Raw genomic sequence first — 22,400 nt, 5'->3', positions numbered from 1 at the left:
AGCAGTTAAGGCACTTGCCCACAAAGCCAAAGGACCCAGATTTGATTCTCCAGGACCCATGTAAGCCAGATACACAAGGTGGCATATCCATCTGGAGTTCACTTGCAGTGGCTAGAGACCCTGGCACACCCATTCTCTCCCTCCCTCCCTCTCTCTCCCTCTCAAATAAATTAAAATAAATATTTATTTTTTTTAAAAAAGGAGACTATAGGAAGAGATTAGCAGGAGGAAGGACAGTGGAGGGAAGACCAGCGAGGATATACAGGAATCAATATGGTCCAACTGCACGATATACTTTAGAAAGTCTTACCAGATGTGGTGGCACTCGTCTTTAATTCTAGCACTTGGGAGGATGAGTAGGAGGATTACTATGAGTTTCAGGCCACCCTGAGTCTACATAGTGAATTCCAGGTCAGCCTGGACTAGAGTGAGACTACCTAAAAAAAATTTAAAAAAATAAAAAAGTCTTTAGAAATCAAATCCAATGTACAATGAATATATGCCAATTTAAAAAATTTTAAAAATAGGGCTGGAGAGATGGCTTAGCAGTTAAGGTGCTTGCCTATGAAGCCCAAGGCAACTCTCCAGATCCCATGTTAGCCAGACACGTAAAGATAAGGCAAGCACAAGGTCACACATGCCCAGTAGGTGGTGCAAGTGTCTAGAGTTCAATTGCAATGACTGAGGCCATGGCACACCAATTCTCTCTCTCTGAAATAAAATAAAATAAAATTAGAAACTTGCTGGGTATGGTGGCACACACCTTTAACCCTAGCACTTGAGAGACAGAGGTAGGAGGTAGGAGGAATGCCATGAATTTGTGGCCACCCTGAGACTACATAGTGAATTCCAGGTCAGCCTGAGCTAGAGTAAGACCCTACCTTGAAAAGCCAAAAAAATAAAATAAAATAAAATAAAAATTAGAAACTGGGGAGCGGTTTAGTCAGTTAAACTGTTTGCTGTACAAGCATGAAGACCTGAGTTTGCAGGCATGGTTGTAGGGGAGGAGAGGCTTGCTGGGTAGCTGGTCTAACTGAATGGTGAGCTCCAGATGCAGTGAAAGACTGTCTCAAGAAATAAAGGGGGAGAGGGGCTGGGGAGATGGCTCATGGATCAGGTGCTTACCTACCACCATCAGATCCCATATAAAAAGCCAGAAGCTGGGCTGGAGAGATGGCTTAACGGTTAAGTGCTTGCCTGTTAAGCCTGAGGACCCCAGCTCGAGGCTCGATTCCCCAGGACCCACATTAGCTAGATGCACAAGGAAGCACATGCGTCTGGAGTTCGTTTGCAGTAGTAGCTGGAGGCCCTGGCGTGCCCACTCTCTCTCTCTCTCTCTATTTGCCTCTTTCTCTCTCTGTCTGTTGCTCTCAAATAAATAAATAAAAATAAACAAGTTTAAAAAAAAAAGCCAGAAGCTGGGCTGGAGAGATGGCTTAGCAGTTAAGGCACTTGCCTGTGAAGCCAAAGGACCCACGTTCAATTCTCCAGGTCTCTCGTAAGCCAGATGCACAAAGTGGCACATGCGTCTGGAGTTCATTTGCAGGGACAGGAGGCCCTGGCATGCCTATTCTCTCTCTATCTATCTATCCCTCCCTCTCTCTGTCTCTAATAAATAAACTTTAAAAAAAATAAAGCCAGAAGCTGCCACACATGGTGGTACACACCTTTAATCTCAGCACTCAGGAAGCAGAGGTAGGAGGATGACTATGAATTTGAGGCCAGGCTGAGACTACAGAATGAGTTCTCGGTCAGCCTGAGCTCGAGTGAGACCTTATCCTAGAGGGGAAAAAAACAGAAGTTGAAGCAGTCTTTGGTAGTCCCAGCACTCTATTAGCAAAATGGGAGGCTGAGACAGAAGAATCTTCTGGAACCTCTCAATGAGTGTAGCAAAAAGAATAGCAGCCAAGAGAGATTAAGAGAAACCTGGCTTCAAATGAGGTGGACTGGTGAGAATTGACTTCCACAAGTGCATCATGGCACACACATACCTGCACTCATACCCACAAACATCAATACACACACACACACACACACAAATTTTTTTTTCGAGGTTTCACTTTAGCCCAGGCTGACCTGTAGTCTCATGGTGTCCTTGAACTCACTCTGTCCTGCTACCTCTGCACCCCAAGTGCTGGGATTAAAGGTGTGTGCCACCATGCCCGGCTTTAAAAAATAAATTTTAAAATGACCAGAAAAAAAAGATGGAGAATGACTAAGAACAGCACTTGACACTGACCTCTGGCGTCTACACACAAGCACATACATGCATGCACACCCACAACTGCCCCCACATACTGTGTCAGCACCCACACAAATGTGAACATGACTGCACACATGCATACATACTGTATACATCAATGTGCAAAAGAAAACACAATTTAAGACAGAGAAGGATATTTAAGTGGACAGAAATGTGGATGCTAGTGGCAACACTAAGCAGGGATATAACAAAATGAATATGCAGAAAAGAGAAAGAAAATGCTAGGAAAAAAGGGGGAGGCAAGAGGACAATGGTGGTTTCAGTGGGAAAGGGAGGCAGGACACGTGCGCATACAAGCGCAGCTGCAAAAAGGCAGGTGGACACTGCATTGGAAGGCTGCACACAGGCAACATGGGAATAAGTGCTGAACATCTGCGGGGAAAAGAGGAAGAATGAAAGGGCCACTGTGGAGAGTGGGAGCATGAGAGGAACTGCAGTGATTCCAGGTCACATTAGGAGCCATACAAGGTGAGTGACAATGAATTTAACACAAGGCCAGACAACATGGCAATGTTCAGTAATATGTGGCCAGTAGGCAGTGGGCAGAAAACACATTGAACTAGAGTTGTGATGTTACCAAGCGAATAGAATGAAGCAAGAGAGGGCGCAGAAGATGTGGGGGAGTGCACACAGTGTGACCACGGAATGCGAGCTGGGTCAGGGCTGGTGAGGGAAAACACAAGGTAGATATGGAGCAGTGTAACATGCCACAACTCACTTGCTTTGAAGATAGCTAAGGATTACTGAACATCAAAAGACTAAAAGGAAAAAGTTGAAAAGATAGGGGTGATGAATAAATGCTTACAAATGCAGTTCTACAGGGATTGCAAACACTGGTAGACAAGCTGTAAAGGATGGTAATAGGAGTAAGTGGATGAGACAAGGAAGAGATCAAACTACCTAGGGAAGAAAGGACACCAAGACACTAAAAGGCCAGAGTACAATAAGCACCATCCCCATGGCGGAGCCCTTAAGAATCACAGCAAGAGGAATGTTGGAGAGAAGAATGATAATGAACTAGGAGCTAAGGGCAATGAGCCAGTGGAGTAACCTGGGAGTCAGAGGATACTTCACTGGCTGGTGGTGTAGGCTAATGACATGAAAACTGAAGATGGGGTTTTCAAAGTAGAAACAAAAAAGAAGGCCGGGCGTGGTGGCGCCTGCCTTTAATCCCAGCACTCGGGAGCCAGAGGTAGGAGGATCACCATTGAGTTTGAGGCCACCCTGAAAATACATAGTGAATTCCAGGTCAGCCTGGGCTAGAGTAAAACCCTACCTCAAAAAACCAAAAAGAAAAAAAAAGGGGGGGTTAGGAAATGTCAATGAGGGGCAAGTAAGACACAGGGGAGTGGACGGGAAAGGCATCCATGAGAAAAGCTGGAGAGGAAGCAACATCCATGCAGTCCTCTTAAGTCTAATATGTAAAACTAGACATAAAATAGCATTAAACATAAAAATTACAATTCTAGGTATTAAAATATAGTGAGCATGTATGGATGACAAGTTGCCCAAAGTAGAATATTTTGAAATGATCACAAAAAGACATTGAACTAGGGCTAGAGAAATGGCTTAGCAGTTAAGCGCTTGCCTGTGAAGCCTAAGGACCCTGGTTCGAGGCTTGATTCCCCAGGACCCACATAAGCCAGATGCACAAGGGGGTGCAAGCATCTGGAGTTCATTTGCATGGCTGGAGGCCCTGGCGCACCCACCCTCTACCTAACTGCCTCTTTCTCTCTGTGTCACTCTCAAATAAATAAATAAAAATAAACAAAAAAAAATTATAAAAAGACATTGAACTATGTTTCTCAAATGGGAATCAAGCAGAGGAACTGGGTAAAATGCAGATTTCCAAGTCCCGTGCATACTACTGGACCAGAAAAAGGCTAAAAGCACACCAGGTTACTCTTATGTGCACGGAAGAAGTTGGGGAGAAGACAGCGGTAGTGCAGATGACCCAGTGCTGCTCCATCTGCTCCTGGCTGTGGGGACTCACCACCTTGTGTCAACATACACAAAAAACATTTTTTTAACTGAGCAAAAAGTCAGCACAGAGGGAGGCAAATCCACTGTAACTTAGCTTGCTCGCTCTAAATGGGAACTGAAGATCAACCACCTGATATGCAGAATACTTGTTCAAGAAGAGGCATGTGCTTTCCACACTCAGTGACACCCTCCTCTACTGAGAGCCTGAGACACAGTGATAAGGACACTGCTAGTAACTGATGGCCCGTGTTTCTCAATATGGGAGATACTGAACACAATAATCTTTTCCAGGAGGTAAAGCAGGCATGCTGCTACCCTATGCTCTGTCCCCTAACCAGTTTTAGCTCCATCATTTTAGCAACAGTAATAACAAAAATCCCCATACATGTCCAAATGCCTTGTAAAGGTAGGACTACCCTGTTGAGAATAATTGGTGGAGAGGAACCACACCAGCCACAGGGGACCAGGTAATGGTCCCTGGATTACCCTCAAATCACTGAAATAGCTCAATGGCAGACCTAGAAGTGGCAGAAATGGTTTCAGCATTTTCCCACATGAAGGCTGACAATCAGTACTGTAACTATTGATAGGAACCTACCTCTATTTTTCCAGTTAACCTCTCAATTTCAGACCGGTCCTCCCTGTGGCTTTTAGTAGTTCCTCTGCATTCTCTTATTTGTTTTTTCTGCAGCCTTTCATAGCTTCTCTTCAGTCTGCCCAACTGTGGAAGACAATTATTTAACTTAAATTTGAGCATTAGCAAACAGTGGTGGTGGGGCAAATTGGTATTGTGAGCACACGCCAGGAAGTACTACAAAGAACACAGGCTTGCAAGCTAAAACTCAAAACAAAACTAAACATCATATATGGAAAACAGACTCTAGCAAGGAAGTAAGTTCAGGCAAAAAAGAAAAGGAAAATAATTGTTAAAACAAAACTTTCATTTTTATTATAATTGCCTTGCACATATAGAAACCTTTCTTTTAGGCAGTCTGGTTCTCAAGACATACCTTCCGAGGGGCACTGACATACAATAAGCAGGAGAGGAGTACTTTGAATTAAACCAACATAAATGGATTTTTTCCCTAAAGCTGAAAAATAAAATTGAGTAAGAAAATAGAATTTTCTTACTTTGCTTTTCTTATTTATTCTAAATGCTTCTAATACCTTAGATATCCCATAACTTAAAAATTGGTAACTGAGAACTCAGAAATTAAAATATTAAATTTTCCTGAATCAATATGCCATAGGATTATATAAAAATAGCTGTTTCTTTCAGGTATTCAACCAACCCTTGTTTTAAGTAGCATCAAGTATTTTGTACAAGATTGTTTGCCAAGATTCAAGATCATCAAAATAGATTTCCTCCATGTATGTTCCATGGACTATGTGCCTCCCATCGTACAAAGTAGAAATTGGCTCTTCTGAACACAACTGTCAAGGGTTGCTCTGACTGGATGCTTCCTGCCCCAGCTTCCATGACCTCCTCACAATGATGAACTGTACCACTGGAGCTGGGCTCATGGTTTAGACATTACTGCCTTGTCATAGAAAAGACTGGACTTTTGAACAATGTTGAATGTTGGCACTATGTTAAAACTATGAGGCTTTTTTGGGGGGTTTTTCAAGATAGAGTCTCCCTCTAGCCCAGCCTGACCTGGAATTCAATATGTAGTCTTGAGCTGGGCGTGGTGGTGCACGCCTTTAATCCCAGCACTTGGGAGGCAGAGTACGTAGGAGGATCTCTGTGAGTTCAAGGCCAGCCTGAGACTACAGAGTGAGTTCCAGGTCAGCCTGGGCTAGGGTAAGACCCTACCTTGAAACACACACACACATACACAATGTAGTTTTTGGGCGATCCTTCTACCTCTACCTCCCGCGTGCTGGGATAAGGGCGTGTGCCACCATGCCCAGCTCAACTGAAACTTGAAGCTGAACTGAAGGAATTTTGTATCATGAGATGGCCATGAGCCTGTGGGTGTCAGGTGCTAAATCTTGTGGTTTGAATGTAAAATGTACTCCACAGGCTCTGTGTCTGAGCATTTGGCACTGAGCTGGTGGAGCTGTTTAGTAAGGGTGTAGAGGCTTTAGGAGGTGGAGCCTTGCTGGAGAAACTGGGTACCTGGGGCAAGCCTCCGGGTTTTATAGCCTGGCCCCACTTCTTGTTCACGCTGTGCTGCTTTTGGATGCAATGTGACAGTCACCTCCTAGTCCTGCTGCCATCCCTTTGGACAAGTAAGCCAAAAGAAACCCTTTCCTTCAACAAATGAAAACTTAAGAGTCAAGAGGAACTACTAGACAGCATATAATCAAGTTAAAATCTCACTTCTTCCTGTAGCTTCTTTAACTCTTGTTTGTACTCCACCGCCATTTCTTGCTTGACTTTTTCATGTTCTTCTATCTGCTGATGTAGCATTCCAACCTAAAAGCAGATAGAAGACAAACTTCCCGATATTAGCCCTGAAACAATGTTCTTGAAACAGAACAACAGAAAATACTCTTTGTATTTACTCAAGTTTTCAAATATATATCTCCTTTTCAGCAATCAAATGACGAGTTTGTAAACCATGTGACTATCAAAAAAACACAAGAGCAATTCTAGAATTTTAAGGTTAGATGAAAACTCATATCCTATGATTTATTCTCCCCAGTGCTTTTCATAACAAACAGGGCTGAAGTTTCAGAACAGGCTGAAGGTTCAGAAGTTAAAGGTGTTTGCTTGATGGTCTATGTTCAATTCCCCAGTACCCATGTAAAGCCAGGTGCACAAAACGGTGCATGTGTCTGGAGTTTGCTTGCAGAGACTGGATGCCCTGGAGCACCCATTGTCTGTCTGTCTGTCTGTTTCTCTCCCTCCCTCTCTCTCTCATAAATAAATAAATAAATAAATAAATAAATTAATTAATTAATTAAAAAAATTAGGACTTCTGGGTAAGATGGCAGCAAAGGAGTCATACCAAACCAGCCTATAGAGGGATTTAAGCAAAACCACAGTAAAATACACTCTCCTTCCATGCATAGGTACAAAGGTTAGCATTAGGCACAGTAGAGAAACTGGAGACCAAGATCTTCCAGAAACAAGGAAAACAATCAGAATCCCACTGAGGCCCCAGTCTACATGCCCACCTGGCCCAGCGCAGAGCTGCAGGAGCAGAGACCAAGAGAGGGGATTTTCCACTCACATCAGCCACCTCACAAAGTCAAGAAACCTGAAGAAGACAGCAAGGGCTACCTGGGGAGCTGCTGAAGGAGATCCAGGCGGGACACGTGAGCGATTCCAGTACAATCCCAGGTTTCCTGCATTTTCCCATCCCACAACCTTCAGGGCCCATGTACCTCCAGAGAGTTCATTCAGCATCCAGCACAGCCGATCAGAACACCAGATCCACAGTGCAACACAGAAAGATCAAGAGGGGTACTCAACATTGGTGAGACTGCAAGCCACCCCAGAAGGTAATGTGGACAACTGACAAAAAAGCAGGTACATAGGCCTGCAGTGGAATTGCTAATATCTCTTTCCATGACAGGGCAGGTTATGGGTTACCTATTCTTGGTTGGCATTACCATTCTTAATTAAGCTGTATTTGGGGATTGACTATTGTTGCCTTGGATGCCTTCTGATTTATAGGGCCTTTTTCTTTTGTTTCTGTCATTTTTGTGGGTAGGGTCTGATTCAGAACCAAGCTGACCTGGAACCCATTTCAGAACAGAAATCTCAACCTCCCAGCTGACAGGATTAAGGCTGTAGAGCAACACACGCCCCTAGAGACTTTGGCTTCATAAGGATATCTGTTTATTTTAATCCCCACACTAGCATACTCTGTGCTGGTTTTTATGAAATGTGTATATTGCTTAGTTGAATTTTAGAATTTCCCAATAAATTGTTCCACCCATCCTACAAATATACTTGAATAACAGGCAATCTCAACACCTAGGATTATTTCTGCAGTTGGATTGGAGTACAAGAGCTACACTTGGCATCTTAAACTCCTACCCTGAAGGTATATAAAGTTGGAGTTGCATGGCTAAGAACACCGCAGATAGTTAGAAAACCTAAGCATCAAATTAACTCAGGATGCAAAACTCTCTACATTAATACAAGAAACACAAAGAATCAAGACAACACAATCCCCCAAAATATTATAAATCCATCAGAAATGACTCCCAATAAGATTGTTTTAGATGAAATGCTGAGAAAGATTTCAAAAAAAAAAAAAAAGATTTTATCTATAATCAAAGGAATCAAAGAAAAAAACAAATTCCTGAAGAAGAACACAGGAAACCAGCTTAATGAAATAAGAAGGTCATTACAAGACTTGAATAAGGAAATAAAAATAATGAAAAATACCAATCAGAAATGCTCAAAATGAAAAACAGAGTAAGTCAAATGGAAAACTCTGTAGGAAGTCTCACCAATAGGATGGATGAAGGAGAGAACAGAATATCTAAACTTGAAGACCAGGTGGCAGATCTAGTATAGTCCAACAATGAGAAAGACAAACTAATAGAAATGAGAACTTCGAGATAGTCAGGACACTATGAAAAGATCAAATATAAGAATTCGGGGTATAGTAGAAGAAGAATTTCACTCCAAAGGCATAATAGGTGTTTTCAAGAAAATCATAGAAAAAAAAAATTTCCCCAAATTGGGAAATAAGCATCAATGCAGATAAAGGAAGCTTTTAGAAAACCAAATAGGCAAAACCTGGAAAGAACCTCACCTTGCCATATTATAACTAAACTACTAAACACACAAACCAAAGAAAATATATTGAAAGCAGCTAGAGAAAAAAAGCAAGTCAATTATAAAGGCAAGCCCATCAGGATAACAGCAGATTACTCAACACAAACTTTAAAAGCCACAAGGGCTTGGAATGATGTATTCCAAGTTCTGAAAGATAACAACTGTCAACCAAGATTACTTGATCCTGTAAAGCTACTTATCCAAACTGAAGGAGAAATAAGGACATTCCGCAAAAAAAAAAAAAAAAAATAGGCTAAAGGAATTGATGACAACTAATCCAGCTCTACAGAAAATACTTGAAAGAATCCTTCACACTGAAGAGAAAGCAAAGCACACACATGAGGAAACAGGAAAAAATAAATCATACTCAAATAACAGTTAAAACAAATGAGTAAAGAGAAAACAGGAAGCACAACAAACAAGAAGAATGGCGAGAATAGCCTCAATGCCTCAACCAAAAATAACAGGCTTGCAGACTGGATTAAAAGGTGGAATCCTTCTGTTTGTTGCCTCCAGGAAACTCATCTCTCAATGAAAGACAGATAGAAAATTGGATGGAAAATGGTATTTCAAGCAAAGGGGACTAGGAAATAAGCTGGTGTTGCTATCCTAATATCTGACAGGATAAGCTTCAAACCAACATTAGTGAGGAAAGATAAAGAAGATCACTTTATCTTGATTAAAGGAACACTCCAACAGGAGGACATTATAATGCTAAACATATATGCAACTAATATGGGGACTCCAAATTTCATCAAACAAACACTACTAGACTTAAGGTCACAGATAACACCAAACACAATTGCAGTGGGTGACTTCAATACCCCACTCTCATCAATTGACAGGTCATCCTTGCAAAAAAATAAGCAGAGAGCCATCTTGATTAAATGATGTCATGGAACAAATGGACCTAATATATCTATAGTACATTCCATCCAAATGCTGCAGAATTCACATTTTTCTCAGCAGCACATGGATCATTCTGTAAAATAGATCATGTATTAGGACATAAAGCAAATCTTAACAAATACAGGAAAATTGAAATAATTCCTTGTACTCTATCTGACCACAATGGAATTAAATTATAAATCAGCAACAAGGAAAACTACATAGCATACAGAAATTTGTAGAGATTGAACAGTACACTATTGAATGATGAATGGGTCATTGAAGAAATCAAAAAGGAAATCAATAAATTCATAGACTTAAATGATGATGAGAATAGAACATACCAAAACCTTTGGGACATAATGAAGGCAGTCCTAAGAGGGAAATTTATAGCTCTAAGTGCCTATATTAAGAAACTAGAGGGCTGGAGAGATGGCTTAGCGGTTAAGTGCTTGCCTGTGAAGCCTAAGGACCCCGGTTTGAGGCTCGGTTCCCCAGGTCCCACGTTAGCCAGATGCACAAGGGGGCGCACGCGTCTGGAGTTCGTTTGCAGAGGCTGGAAGCCCTGGCGTGCCCATTCTCTCTCTCTCTCCCTCTATCTGTCTTTCTCTCTGTGCCTGTCGCTCTCAAATAAATAAATAAAAAATTTAAAAAAAAAAAAGAAACTAGAGAGTTCACAAGTAGACATTTTAATACTTCACCTTAAGGCCTTGGAGAAAGAACAAGGTAAATAAAAAATCACTAGACATGCTGGGCATGGTGGCACATGCCTTTAATCCCAGCACTTGGGAGGCAGAGGTAGGAGGATCACAGTGAGTTCCAGGCAACCCTGAGACTACACAGTGAATTCCAGGTCAGCCTGGGCTAGAGTGAGACCCTACCTCAAAAAAAAATTCACTAGATGTGAAGAAATAGTAAAGATTAGGGCAGAAATTAATAAAATAGAAACAAACAAACAAAAAAAAAAAAACAATCCAAAGAATCAATTAAACAAACAGTTGCTTCTTGGAAAGGATAAACAAGATTGATAAACCCTTAGCAAATCTGACTAGAAGAAAGAGAAAAGAGACAAAAATTAATAAAATTAGAGATGAAAAGGCACCATTACAACAGACACCAAAGAAATTCAGAAAATCTTAAGGGCATACTTTAAGAATATATATACCTCTAAGTTTGAACATCTGAAAGAAATGGATGTTTTCCTTGATTTATATGACCTACCAAAATTAAATCAAGATAAGATTAACCACTTAAGCAGACCTATACTAAGTATGGTGATCAAAGCAATTATAAAGTCTCCCAACTAAAAAATGTCCAGGTCCAGATGGATTCACTGGTGAATGTTACCAGACTTTCATGGAAAAAGAACTAATAGCACTGCTTCTCAAACTTTTCCATAAAATAGAAAAAGAAGGAATTCTACTAAACTTCTACAAAGCCAGCATCATCCTGATACAAAAACCAGACAAAAATAGAACAAAACAAGAAACTACAGACAAATCTCCTTCATGGACATAGAAGGAAAATTTTTCAAAAAAAATATTGGCAAACAGAATATAAGAATATATCAGAAAGCCGGGCGTGGTGGCGCACGCCTTCAATCCCAGCACTCGGGAGGCAGAGGTAGGAGGATCGCCGAGAGTTCGAGGCCACCCTGAGACTACATAGGGAATTCCAGGTCAGCCTGAGCCAGAGTGAGACCCTACCTTGGAAAAAAAAAAATAGAATATATCAGAAAGATCATTTACTCCAACCAAGTAGGCTTTATCCCAGAGATGCAGGGATGGTTCAATATATGCAAATCGATAAATGTAATACACAACATAAATGGGCTGCTGAAGGACAGAAATCACATGATCATCTCAATAGACGCAGAAAAGACATTTGACAAAAATCCAAGATCCCTTCATTGTAAAAGTCCTACAGAAACTGGGAATAGAAGGAACACATCTCAGCATAACAAAGGATATTTATGACAAACCTACACATAACATAATGCTAAATGGGGAAAAACTTAAAAGCTTTTCACTAAAATCAGAAATAAAACAAGGATGTCCACTGTCCCCACTTTTATTTAATAAAGTTCTAAAAGTCTTAGCTATAGCAGTAAGAGACACATAAAAAGAATACAAAAGGAAAAGGAAAAGATCAAATTATCATTATTTGCAGAATATATGATTTGATATATAAAGGACCCTAAAGACTCTACCAGCAAACTGTTAGAGCCGATACACAATTTTAGCAATGTAGCAGGATACAAAATACACAGAAATCAGTAGCTTCTTTATATACTAACAACAAACATACAGAGGATAAAATCCAGGAATCATTCCCATTCACAACTGCCTCAAAAAATAAATAAGTACCTTGGAATAAATCTAACCAAGGAAGTGAAGGATCTATACACAATGAAAACTTAAAAACACTCAAGTAAGATTTGCAGAAAACATTAGGAAATGGAAACACATACCATGTTCTTAGATTGGAAGAACAAATATTGTGAAAATGTCAATCTTACCAAAAGCAGAATTCACATTTAATGCAATTCTGGAATTCTGGTCAAAATTCCAATGGCATTATTCACGGAAATAGAAAAAAAAAAAAAAAAAAACAAGTACAAAAAACCTCAAATAGCCAAAACAATTTTTTTTAATTTTTTTGTTTATTTTTATTTATTTGAGAGTGACAGACAGAGAGAGAAAGAGGCAGAGAGGGAGAGAGAGAGAGAGAGAATGGGCACGCCAGGGCTTCTAGCCACTGCAAATGAACTCCAGACGCATGTGCCTCCTTGTGCATCTGGCTAACGTGGGTCCTGGAGAATCGAGCCTTGAACCAGGGTCCTTAGGCTTGATAGGCAAACACTTAACTGCTAAACCATCTTTCCAGCCCAGCCAAAACAATTTTGAGCAACAAAAATAAGGCTGGCAGTATCACCATACCTGATTTTAAGCTATATTACAAAGCCATAGCAACAAAACCAGCATGGTATTGGCACAAAGACAGACACATAGATCAATGGAACAGAGCAGAGGACCCAGATGTAAATCCAAGCTGCTACAGCTATTCGACTTTTTTTTTAAAGATTTATTTATTTTTATTTATTTATTAGAGACAGAGAGAGGGATGGGAGGGAGAAAGAGAATGTGAGAATGGGCACACTAGACCCTCTAGCCACTGCAAACAATCTCCAGATACATGTACCACCATATGCAGCATCTGGTTTATGTGGGACCTGGAGAATCAAACCTGGGTCCTTAGGCTTCATAGGCAAGTGTTTTAACTGTTAAGCCATTTCTCCAGCCCCCATTTGACTTTTAACAAAAATGCCAAATACCTACATTGGGGAAAAGACAGCTTCTTTAACAAATGGTGCTGGGAAAACTGGATATCTATATATAGAAGGATGAAAATAGGGCCTTATCTCTCTCCATGTACAATAACCAAGTCCAAATGGATCAAAGACCTTAATATCAGACCTGAAACTTTGAAACTGCTAGAGAAAAAAGTAGGAGAAGCCCTTCAACATATAGGCATAGGCAATGACTTTTTCAATTTTGCCCAGTTGCTCAGGACATAAAACCTCTAACTAACCAACGGGACCTCATGAAATTGCAAAGCTGTTGAACAGCAAAAGACACTGAATATAGCAAAGAGGCAACCTACAGAATAGAGGAAAATCTTTGCCAACCATATATCTGAGTGGATTAATATCTAGGCTATACAAAGAACTCAGAAAACTAAATAATAAGAAATCAAATAACCCAATTAAAAAATGTGCTAAGGCTGGAGGGATGGCTTAGCAGTTAAGATATTTGCCTGCAAAGCCAAAGGACCCAGGGTCAATTCCCCAGGACCCACATTAGACAGATGCACAAGGGGGCAAACGCATCTGGAGTTCATTTGCAGTGGCTGGAGCATACCCATTCCCTCCCTCCCTCCCTCCTCCCCCCCTCTCTCCCTCCCTCCCTCCCTCTCTCCCTCTTTCTCTGTCAAACAAATAAAAATATTTTTTAAATGTGCTAAGGAACTAAATAGAGAGTTCTCAAAAGAAGAAATATAGATGGCATATATAACATCTAAAAGAAATGTTCTACATCCTTAGCCTTAAGAGAAATGCAAATTAAAACTACTTTGAGATTCCATCTCACTCCTGTCAGAATGGCTACCATCCTGAAAACAAATGACAATAAACACTAGTGAGGATGCAGAAAAAGAGGAACCCTACTATACTGTTGGTGGGAATGTAATCTGGTACAACCACTGGGGAAATCAGTGTGGAGGTTCCTGAGACAGCTAAAAATAGATTTACCATATGACCCAGCTATACCACTCCTAGGCATATATCCTAAGGACTCTTCTCACTACCTTAGAGATACTTCCACAACCATGTTTACTGCTACTCTTTTCATGATAGCTAGGAAATGGAACCAGCCTAGATGTCCCTCAACTGATGAATAGATAATAAAGATGTGGTACATTTGTACAATGGAATTCTATTCAGCAGTAAAGAAAAATGAAATTATAAAATTTTATGGAAATGGATAGATCTGGAAAGGATTATACTAACTGAGGTAATCTAGACCCAGAAAGCCAAACATCACATATTTCTCTCATATGTGGATCATAGTATCAAATGTTTAGACTTGTATTTGAGTTGGAGTAAAAATTGGTAGCAGAGGCCAGTAAGCTAGAAAAGGGCTATAAGAGAGGGAAGAGAGGGGTGAACTTAAGGGGATGGTACTGTATATATATAAGTAGACAAACAGATTACTGTGGGTGGAATGGCCTAAGCAAGGTCAGAGGAAGAGACTGAATAAAAGAAGGGTGGGGGAGGGTTAATCTAAACTCAGGATATTGTGAATCAGCCATATGATAACATACTTCTTTGGACGGCACACCCAGAAGCCAGACTGTTACTAGAAACAGTTCAGTACCCACATAAGCCAGATGCACAAGGTGACACATGAGTCTGGAGTTTGCAGTGGCTGGAGGCCCTGGTATACTCACTCTCTGCCTCTTTCTCTTTCTCAAATAAATAAACAAAATATTTAAAAAAAAAAAAAAAAAAACAGAGAAAAAAGGCAAATTAGAGGTGGTGGTACATGCATATAATCCCAGCATTTGGGGGAGACAGGTGGGAACAGGGCTGGAGGCAGACTTTAAGAATTCAAGGACAGGGCTGGAGAGGTGGCTTAGCAGTTAAGCACTTGCCTGTGAAGCCTAAGGACCTTGGTTTCAAGGCTCAATTCCCCAGGACCCACGTTAGCCAGATGCACATGGGGGTGCACGCGTCTGGAGTTCATCTGCAGTGGCTGGAAACCCTGACGTGTGGGCTCTCTCTCTCCCTCTCTCTCTCTCTCTCCCTCTCCCTCTCTCTCTTTCTCCCTCTCTGCCTCTTTCTCTCTGTTGCTCTCAGATAAATAAATAAAAATAAAACAAAAATAAAATAAGATAAAAAAGAGAATTCAAAGCCAGTCTTGGTGAGAGCAAGGCCAGCCTAAGTTACATAACACCTTGCCTCAAAAAAAAAAAAAAAAAGAAAAAATTGTCTTGGTTACTTCTACCTAAATTTTAGAATCAGTTTTGTCAACCTCCTCCTGGAAATACACTGTCTTGTTGACTGGAATAACATGAGGTTTCCTTGCGTTCCACGCCAGCCTGGTCTGCATGGTAAGTCTGAGAACAACATCTTTCTGCCTCAGCATCTCAACATGCCCTGTTAGTTACTCTCTTTGACTGTGGACATCATTCTCTCTCTCCCTTCTCTCCCTCCACTCCCTCCTCTTTTCCTCCTCTCCCCTTTCTCTCCTTCACCCTCTCTTTTTCTCTTTCTCTGTTGCTCTCTTCTCTCTCTCCCTCACCATGTCTGGCTTTATTCTTTTCAAGCAAATAAGTATTAGATGATGGATTTTTTTGGCCCTTCTACTGTAATGTGTATCCATAGGAACAGACAGATAAAATTCTTTCCAAGAAGCTGGGCATGGTGGCACACACCTTTTATCCCAGCACTCAGGAGGCAGAGGTAGGAAGATTGCCATGAGTTCAAAGCCACCCTGAGACTACATAGTGAATTCCAGGTCAGCCTGGGCTAGTACAAGACCCTACCTCAAAAAAAAAAGAAAAAAAAAAAAAAACTCTCTAAGCACTACATTAGTTGCACCCCACAAGTTGTTTCTATTTATTTTGAGACCATACTTAAGATTTCAAGCCTTTGACTATACGATCAATTTGGAACTCTGCAGTTCTGTTGTGGAATGTTGGGTCAAGTCTGCTGCTTATGCTGCTCAACTCTATATCCTTACTGATATCTCCTACCAGTTACAAAGATAAAGGTGCTAACACCCCCACACGTGATTATGGCTTCATCTCCTTCCCATTTATAATCCTGATGCTTTTGCATACATATCAAGGAGAGAGAAAAAGAGAATTTTATTTTAAAACTATTTTCTTGTATTTCCTGTGTGTCCTACTTTTGAGTTTCCCCAATAATGCACTCTGAGACATGCACTTTGGCAAAGAGTTGGAGGTGACCCCAGAAATGCACTCTGAGTGAGACATACAACTGGCAGACAGTAGGAGGTAAGCCCAGAAATGCACTGAGACATGCACTTTGCCAGACAGTTGGAGGTGACCACAGAAATGCACTCTGAGACATGCACTTTGTCAAACAGCTTGAGGTGATCCCAGAAAGCACAGTGAGGGGACAGGGAGGGCCAGGCAGGGAAGGCAAAGGAGCTTTATGGGGTCTGCTCCTGGACAGTCTTCCACAGAAACAGCTGGAGCTGGATCACTGGGAAGCTCTGAGGACCCACAGAGTGTGTGTCAGAACTGTGTGCCTAAGCAAGGGAAGCTGGTTTTACCCACTGACCGTCCACCCCTCCTCAACTTGAGGTTTGTCCTAGAGAGGTGAACCACCCCGCACTTCAAGGTAGCAAAGCACAGTGGGATGCTGGCCGCACACAAGGAGCTACCTGTAGTTGAGATCAGGAGAAAGGAAGGGCACTGTGTAGTAAAGAGCACACAGTATTCATGACTTACATATTCTGAAACGCAGCCCTAGGCCTTTAGTAAGTGTTTCTATTCCCCTTTGCCAGTGCTTTTCCTTCTGCTTCAAATACACTTTTCCTAATATGAACATAGCTACCTCATCTATATGAGTGTCTGCAGGGAAGGTGTTTTATTTTACCTTTTCTATTTCTAACTCTGCAAGATTTTATTTTATTTTTTTGAGAGAGACAGAGAGAGAGAAAGACCACTACAAACACATATGCCATCTTGTGCATCTGGCTTTTATGTGGGTTATGAAGTACTGAGCCTGGGTCCTTAGACTTTGCAGACAAGCGCCTTAATGCTGAGCCATCTCTACAGCCCTTATTTTAACTTTTGCTTTCAACTTTCTTGTCTATTTACAATCATCAAATAATTGCAGTTAATTATTTTTTCATACAGTTGGCCAATTTTTATCTTTTTAAAAATATTGTTAAGAGCAAGAGAGAGAATGGATGCACCAATGCCCCCAGCCAACTCCAGATACATGTGCCACTTTGTGCATCTAAATTCATGTGGGCACTGGAGAGATGGCCCAACAGTTAGGTGCTTGGCTGCAAAGCCTAATGACCCAGGGTTCGATTTTTATCTTTTAGTTGGACCACTTACAGCACTTGCACTTAATAGCCCTACTTAAATGTAAGCATATCATCTTATGTGCTATGTGCACTTAATAAGCCATGTATGTTTCTCATTACTTGCTTTCTTTTTTAAAACATATTTTTATTTACTTATTTGGGGGAGGGGGGACATGCCAGGCCTTTAGCCACTGCAAATAAACTCCAGACACATGTGCCAGTTTGTATATCAGGTTTTACATGGGTACTGGGGCATCATACCTGGGCTTACAAGCTCTGCAAGCCTTTAACCCCTGCGCCATCTCCTAGCTGTGATTAGACTTTTTTTTAATGAGAGAGAGAGAACTGGCATGCCACTGCAATCAAACTCCAGACATGTGTGCCACCTTGTGCACATGTGTGCCTGGCTTGCATGGATTCTGGGAATCTAACCTGGGTCCTTAGGCTTCACAGGCAAGTGCCTTAACTGCCAAGCCATCTCTCCTGATTAGTCTTTATAATTCCATTTCTCTCCTTATATTAACTGGGAAGATATATTCTCCTTTCATTGGTGCCCTTAGATTAAAAGAGGGGTTTGTGACATAACAAATCAAATGTTAATTAGTAGTTTTACCAATTCCATGTCTCAATACACTATACTTGTATCAGAGGATTTAGGAAGAAACAATGGTGTATATGTTGAAGTAAGGCAAATGAAAATGATACAATTATTAATTACCAGAAAACAAAACAAACAGTACAAGAAGTAAGTCTGATTACAGTTAAACCGTGTGACTCAGTTGTGATGCTTGCCTTCTTAATGATGCAAGTACTGAAAGCTAACCGAACAGGCAACTAGAACCCATGCTCCTACCAGGACAAAACACAGCCACTGTATCTAAGACAGCTGAAGATAAATATTAAAAAGCAGAGGGGTAAATGCTACTTGGGAACAGGAATAAAAATTCAAAAGAAAGAATTAAAGGCATTGAAACTTCTGCACAAGCAAGCAAGCATTCTAGGCTCAGAGGGGTGAGGCAAATGGAGTTGTTGCTTTTTTTTTCCTAAAGGGCATTATAGGATTATTTTCTCTGTTTATTTATTATAAGTATCAATATTAAATGGGAAGAAAAGACTTAGTTTTGTTTATGTACCAACTTCTGGTTCATAATGGGCACTTAACAGTAGTTAAAATTTTTAAAAGAAAAAGAGATTAAATACTGAGAGTGAAGAATTAACATGAGAAAAGTGAAAGTCAGGGTTTGTGCAAATGATGGAAAAGAGACCTGAAATAACTGATTGTGTTTTTTTGTTTTTTTGGTTTTTTTTGTATTGTTAGGCTCAAACCCAGAGCAAAAGACACACTAGGTAAGCACCTTACATTCCTGGTCCTAGATGATCATTTTAAATATGCTACACAGCTTTCAAAACGGTTTCTTTAAGATAACTCAACTTCACAACGAGTTTATATCCAAAATTTACATATAACAGAACAGGCTCAAGATACTCGTCCATGCCCATCTAGCTAGGAAGGGGCAGAGTCAGGACTCCAGATTCCTTCCCAGTTCCAGTAATGGAACCTGAACTACAGAATGTAAAGGGTCAGAGCAAAATTTCTATCACAAGCAACCCTGAGATGCCCACACTCTAATGAGGAATCACGTACTGCACTAACATTGGAAATGAACTGCTTACTCACGTGTGATCAGCAGGGTCTGAGCTGATCCACAAGCAGCCACCGCATGAGACAAGAGCTTGCTGCACACTGAAAACTGATGCTGCCATGAAAATACCCTGCTCAGGGCAGATGATGTTTTTACATAACAAAACCTTCTCAGTGAAGGATGCAGCACACGGATGCTGGATGTGCATTCTGAGACCAGCTGGACTGTCCTTCCAGGAGCACTACTTTACCACAGACCAGCTACTCCAGCCTTGACCTTTCAAACACAATGACAAAAACCTAAAGCCCTGTCTTCTAGTTCTGTCATGTGAGATTATGAACAGATGAGGAGGAGGAGTGTTACACAACACAATGTTATAAAAACTACAGAATAGATTCCCATTATTAGTGTTTGACAAAGTATATTATATCTACGATTTAGCCATTTCTAGCAGCCCAGTCAACAAAGCAGCAAATTAACCAGACAGCTGAAATTCAAAATTTCTTCTGGTTCCCATGCTACCGTGTAATCTCCACATCTTTATCACAGAACTTCACTTAATCCTTTCTCTTTGAGCAGTGAGTCATGGCAATAATGGCCTTGACATCAAAACCAAGCCAGAAGAAAAAGTTCTAACTTTGAAAAAACATTAATTAATTAAAAAAATTTTTCAAGGGCTGGAGAGATGGCTTAGCAGTTAAGCGCTTGTCTGTGAATCCTAAGGACCCTGGTTCGAGGCTCGATTCCCCAGGACCCAGGTTAGCCAAGGGGGTGCACGCATCTGGAGTTCGTTTGCAGTGGCTGGAGGCCCTGGCACACCCATTCTTCTCTCTCTCTCTCTCTCTCTCTCTGTGTCGTCACTCTCAAATAAATAAATAAATAAAATTTCAAGTTTTAGCTTTGTCTAAGGATAATTAAATATACTTACAAATACTAGTTTCTTTAATGGGTTTTAACAAAATAACCTAGCTATCAATATGTGGCATTCATACTCAGGACACCACTATGACCTCATGTACTAAGTATCACTTTTATTTTGCTCTAAGAGAATAAAGCTGTGGAAGCTAGAGTAGTACGGACCTACGTAAGCTGCTTTGATGACAACCAAACATGGACTGGAGAGTTGTGTCAGTGGTTAAAGCTCTTACCTGCAAAGCCGAATGACCCTGGTTCAGTTCCCTAGTATCCACATAAAGCCAGTGTACATGCATCTGGAGTTCATCCGCAACAGCTGGAAGCCCTGGCATGCCCACTCTCTGTCTCTCTCTCCCCCTCTTTCTCTCTTTCTCTCTCTCTGTGTGTGTGTGTGTGTGTGTATGTGTGTGTGTGTGTCTTCTCTCTATTTCTCTTTGCTTGAAAATATATTTAAAAGAAAAGAAAACCAAACATGACCATCCAATGTGTTATCCCATCACTGTCTGCATATTTTCATAATGTCTAACTTCAAAGTGTGTGTTTAACAAATCTCCCTAAACTTTACAAGAGCTCTAGTTTAGCAAGTACCACTTGCAGAAACCTGCATCTGATAACAGCCAACACTAACACACACTGCCATGGCCCAAAGTCCACATGTGCAACCTCTGGCAGGTTCTTCTTATGAGCCGGGTTTGGTGGCTCTCACCTATAACCCCAGCACTTGAGAAACTGAGGGAAGAGGATCACCATGAGTTCTAAGCCAATCTCAGCTAGAGTGAGACTTTGCCTCAAAATTGTTATATATATATATATATATATATATATATATATATATATATATATATATATATATATTCTTATGAAGCTTGTCACATGGAACATTTCTAGACTACTCCTGACATCATGAGCCATCCAACCACTCATGGAGGTGTACCTGCATCCAACCACAGTGTCACTGTGTTACCACACATGGAGGTGTACCTGGCTTGGCAGGCAACTGGAAACAGCCTCAAGTGGTGATCCTTCTGTAAAGGCTACCAGAATGGGCTCAGGATTTGTGGTTGCCCGCAACTCTCATTCTCAGACTAACATTCATGCCCAACTTAGAGGCAATCCTTGCACCTAGAAATGCTTTCTGCTTTCCCTCTACTATTCAGTGTACTTCCTGCTATGTCAGCTAAATTATGAGCAAGGAATTAGCCAATATTATTAAGCTCTTCTACCAAATTACCAATATTAATGGTGGTAGAATTGCAAGTAATTTTAATGGGTTTTCTTAATTTTGTCTGTTTTCCTTTTTTGTAATGCTAAGAGTCATACCTAGGGTTTTATGCATGTTAGGCAAACATTCTACCACTGAGCTGCTTCCCCAGTCCGAATTTTGTTTTAAATCTAAAAAATAAATAAATAAATAAATGTTGTTGAAGCAGGGATACAGTTTTGGGTTCTGTTTGTTTTCAGTGTTGGAGATTGAGCCCAGAGTCTCAAGCACGTCAAGTAGTTGTTTCACCACTGAACCATGAACTGCACCCCCAGGCCTCAACTTTTTTAATTAGTATGGTGGTTTAAGTGGTGGTTTGAATCCAATGTCCTCTACAGACTCAAGTGATTTGAACGCTTGGTGGCAGTTTGGGAGGTGGAGCCTTGCTGGATGGAGGAGGTGCATCACTGGGGAGATTGATTAGCCTAGCTTGCCAGTGTTTAGAGCTCAGCTCACTCTCTTGCTGCTTTCTGCCAGCTGCTGTGGCAAGAAGTAATGTCCAGCCTCTGTTCTACCATCCTTTCCCTGCCATGCTAAAACTTCCCCTGAAGACTGTCATCCAAAGTAAACCCCTTCTCCCCGTCAGCTGCTTTTAATAGGGTGTTATGTCCTAGCAATGTGAAGGGAACAACAACTAGCCATACAAATGAGGCCAAAACAACTTCCACCAAACTCAGTGCATATGGACACGTGGTATGATGAAAGTCACACAAAGAAATTAAGTATGTATTACACATGTTTAAAGAAAAAATGATTCTTGAAATAATTTCAATATTCTTATATATTTCCATAATAAATTTTTCTTCTAAAAGAAACCATCAGAATTAGAAAATAAGCAAAATAACAATTTTACTTGGGGACTAGAGAGATGGTTTAGCGGTTAAGACACTTGCCTATGAAGCCCAAAGCCCCAGGTTTGATTGTCCAGTACCCACATAAGCCTGATGCACAAAGTGGCTCATATATCTGCAGTTTGTTTGCAGTAGCTAGAGGCCCTGGTGTGCCCATTCTCTTTTTCTCTCTCTCCCTCCCCACCCCAAATAAAATATTTTAAAAAATTTTTAACTTGATACACAAA

General features: G+C 40.8%; 1 protein-coding gene across 8 annotated transcripts in view; it reads right to left on the bottom strand.

Annotated features, from left to right (window-relative positions):
* Cep63 (centrosomal protein 63) overlaps window positions 1-22,400 on the bottom strand; it is a 71,174-nt gene that overhangs the window by 30,840 nt on the left and 17,934 nt on the right. For all 8 annotated transcript variants that reach the window (XM_045136461.1, XM_045136463.1, XM_045136462.1 and 5 more), the window contains exons 4-5: window positions 6,573-6,668; window positions 4,845-4,967 (exon numbers count right to left, since the gene is read on the bottom strand). In XM_045136461.1, the coding sequence (XP_044992396.1) occupies window positions 4,845-4,967; window positions 6,573-6,668 (219 nt within the window). The remainder of the gene's footprint in view (window positions 1-4,844; window positions 4,968-6,572; window positions 6,669-22,400) is intronic.

Source organism: Jaculus jaculus, chromosome 17 (genome assembly GCF_020740685.1).
Source record: "Jaculus jaculus isolate mJacJac1 chromosome 17, mJacJac1.mat.Y.cur, whole genome shotgun sequence".
Classification (NCBI taxonomy): Eukaryota; Metazoa; Chordata; class Mammalia; order Rodentia; family Dipodidae; genus Jaculus; species Jaculus jaculus.
This window is presented reverse-complemented; position numbering and strand designations above follow the sequence as displayed.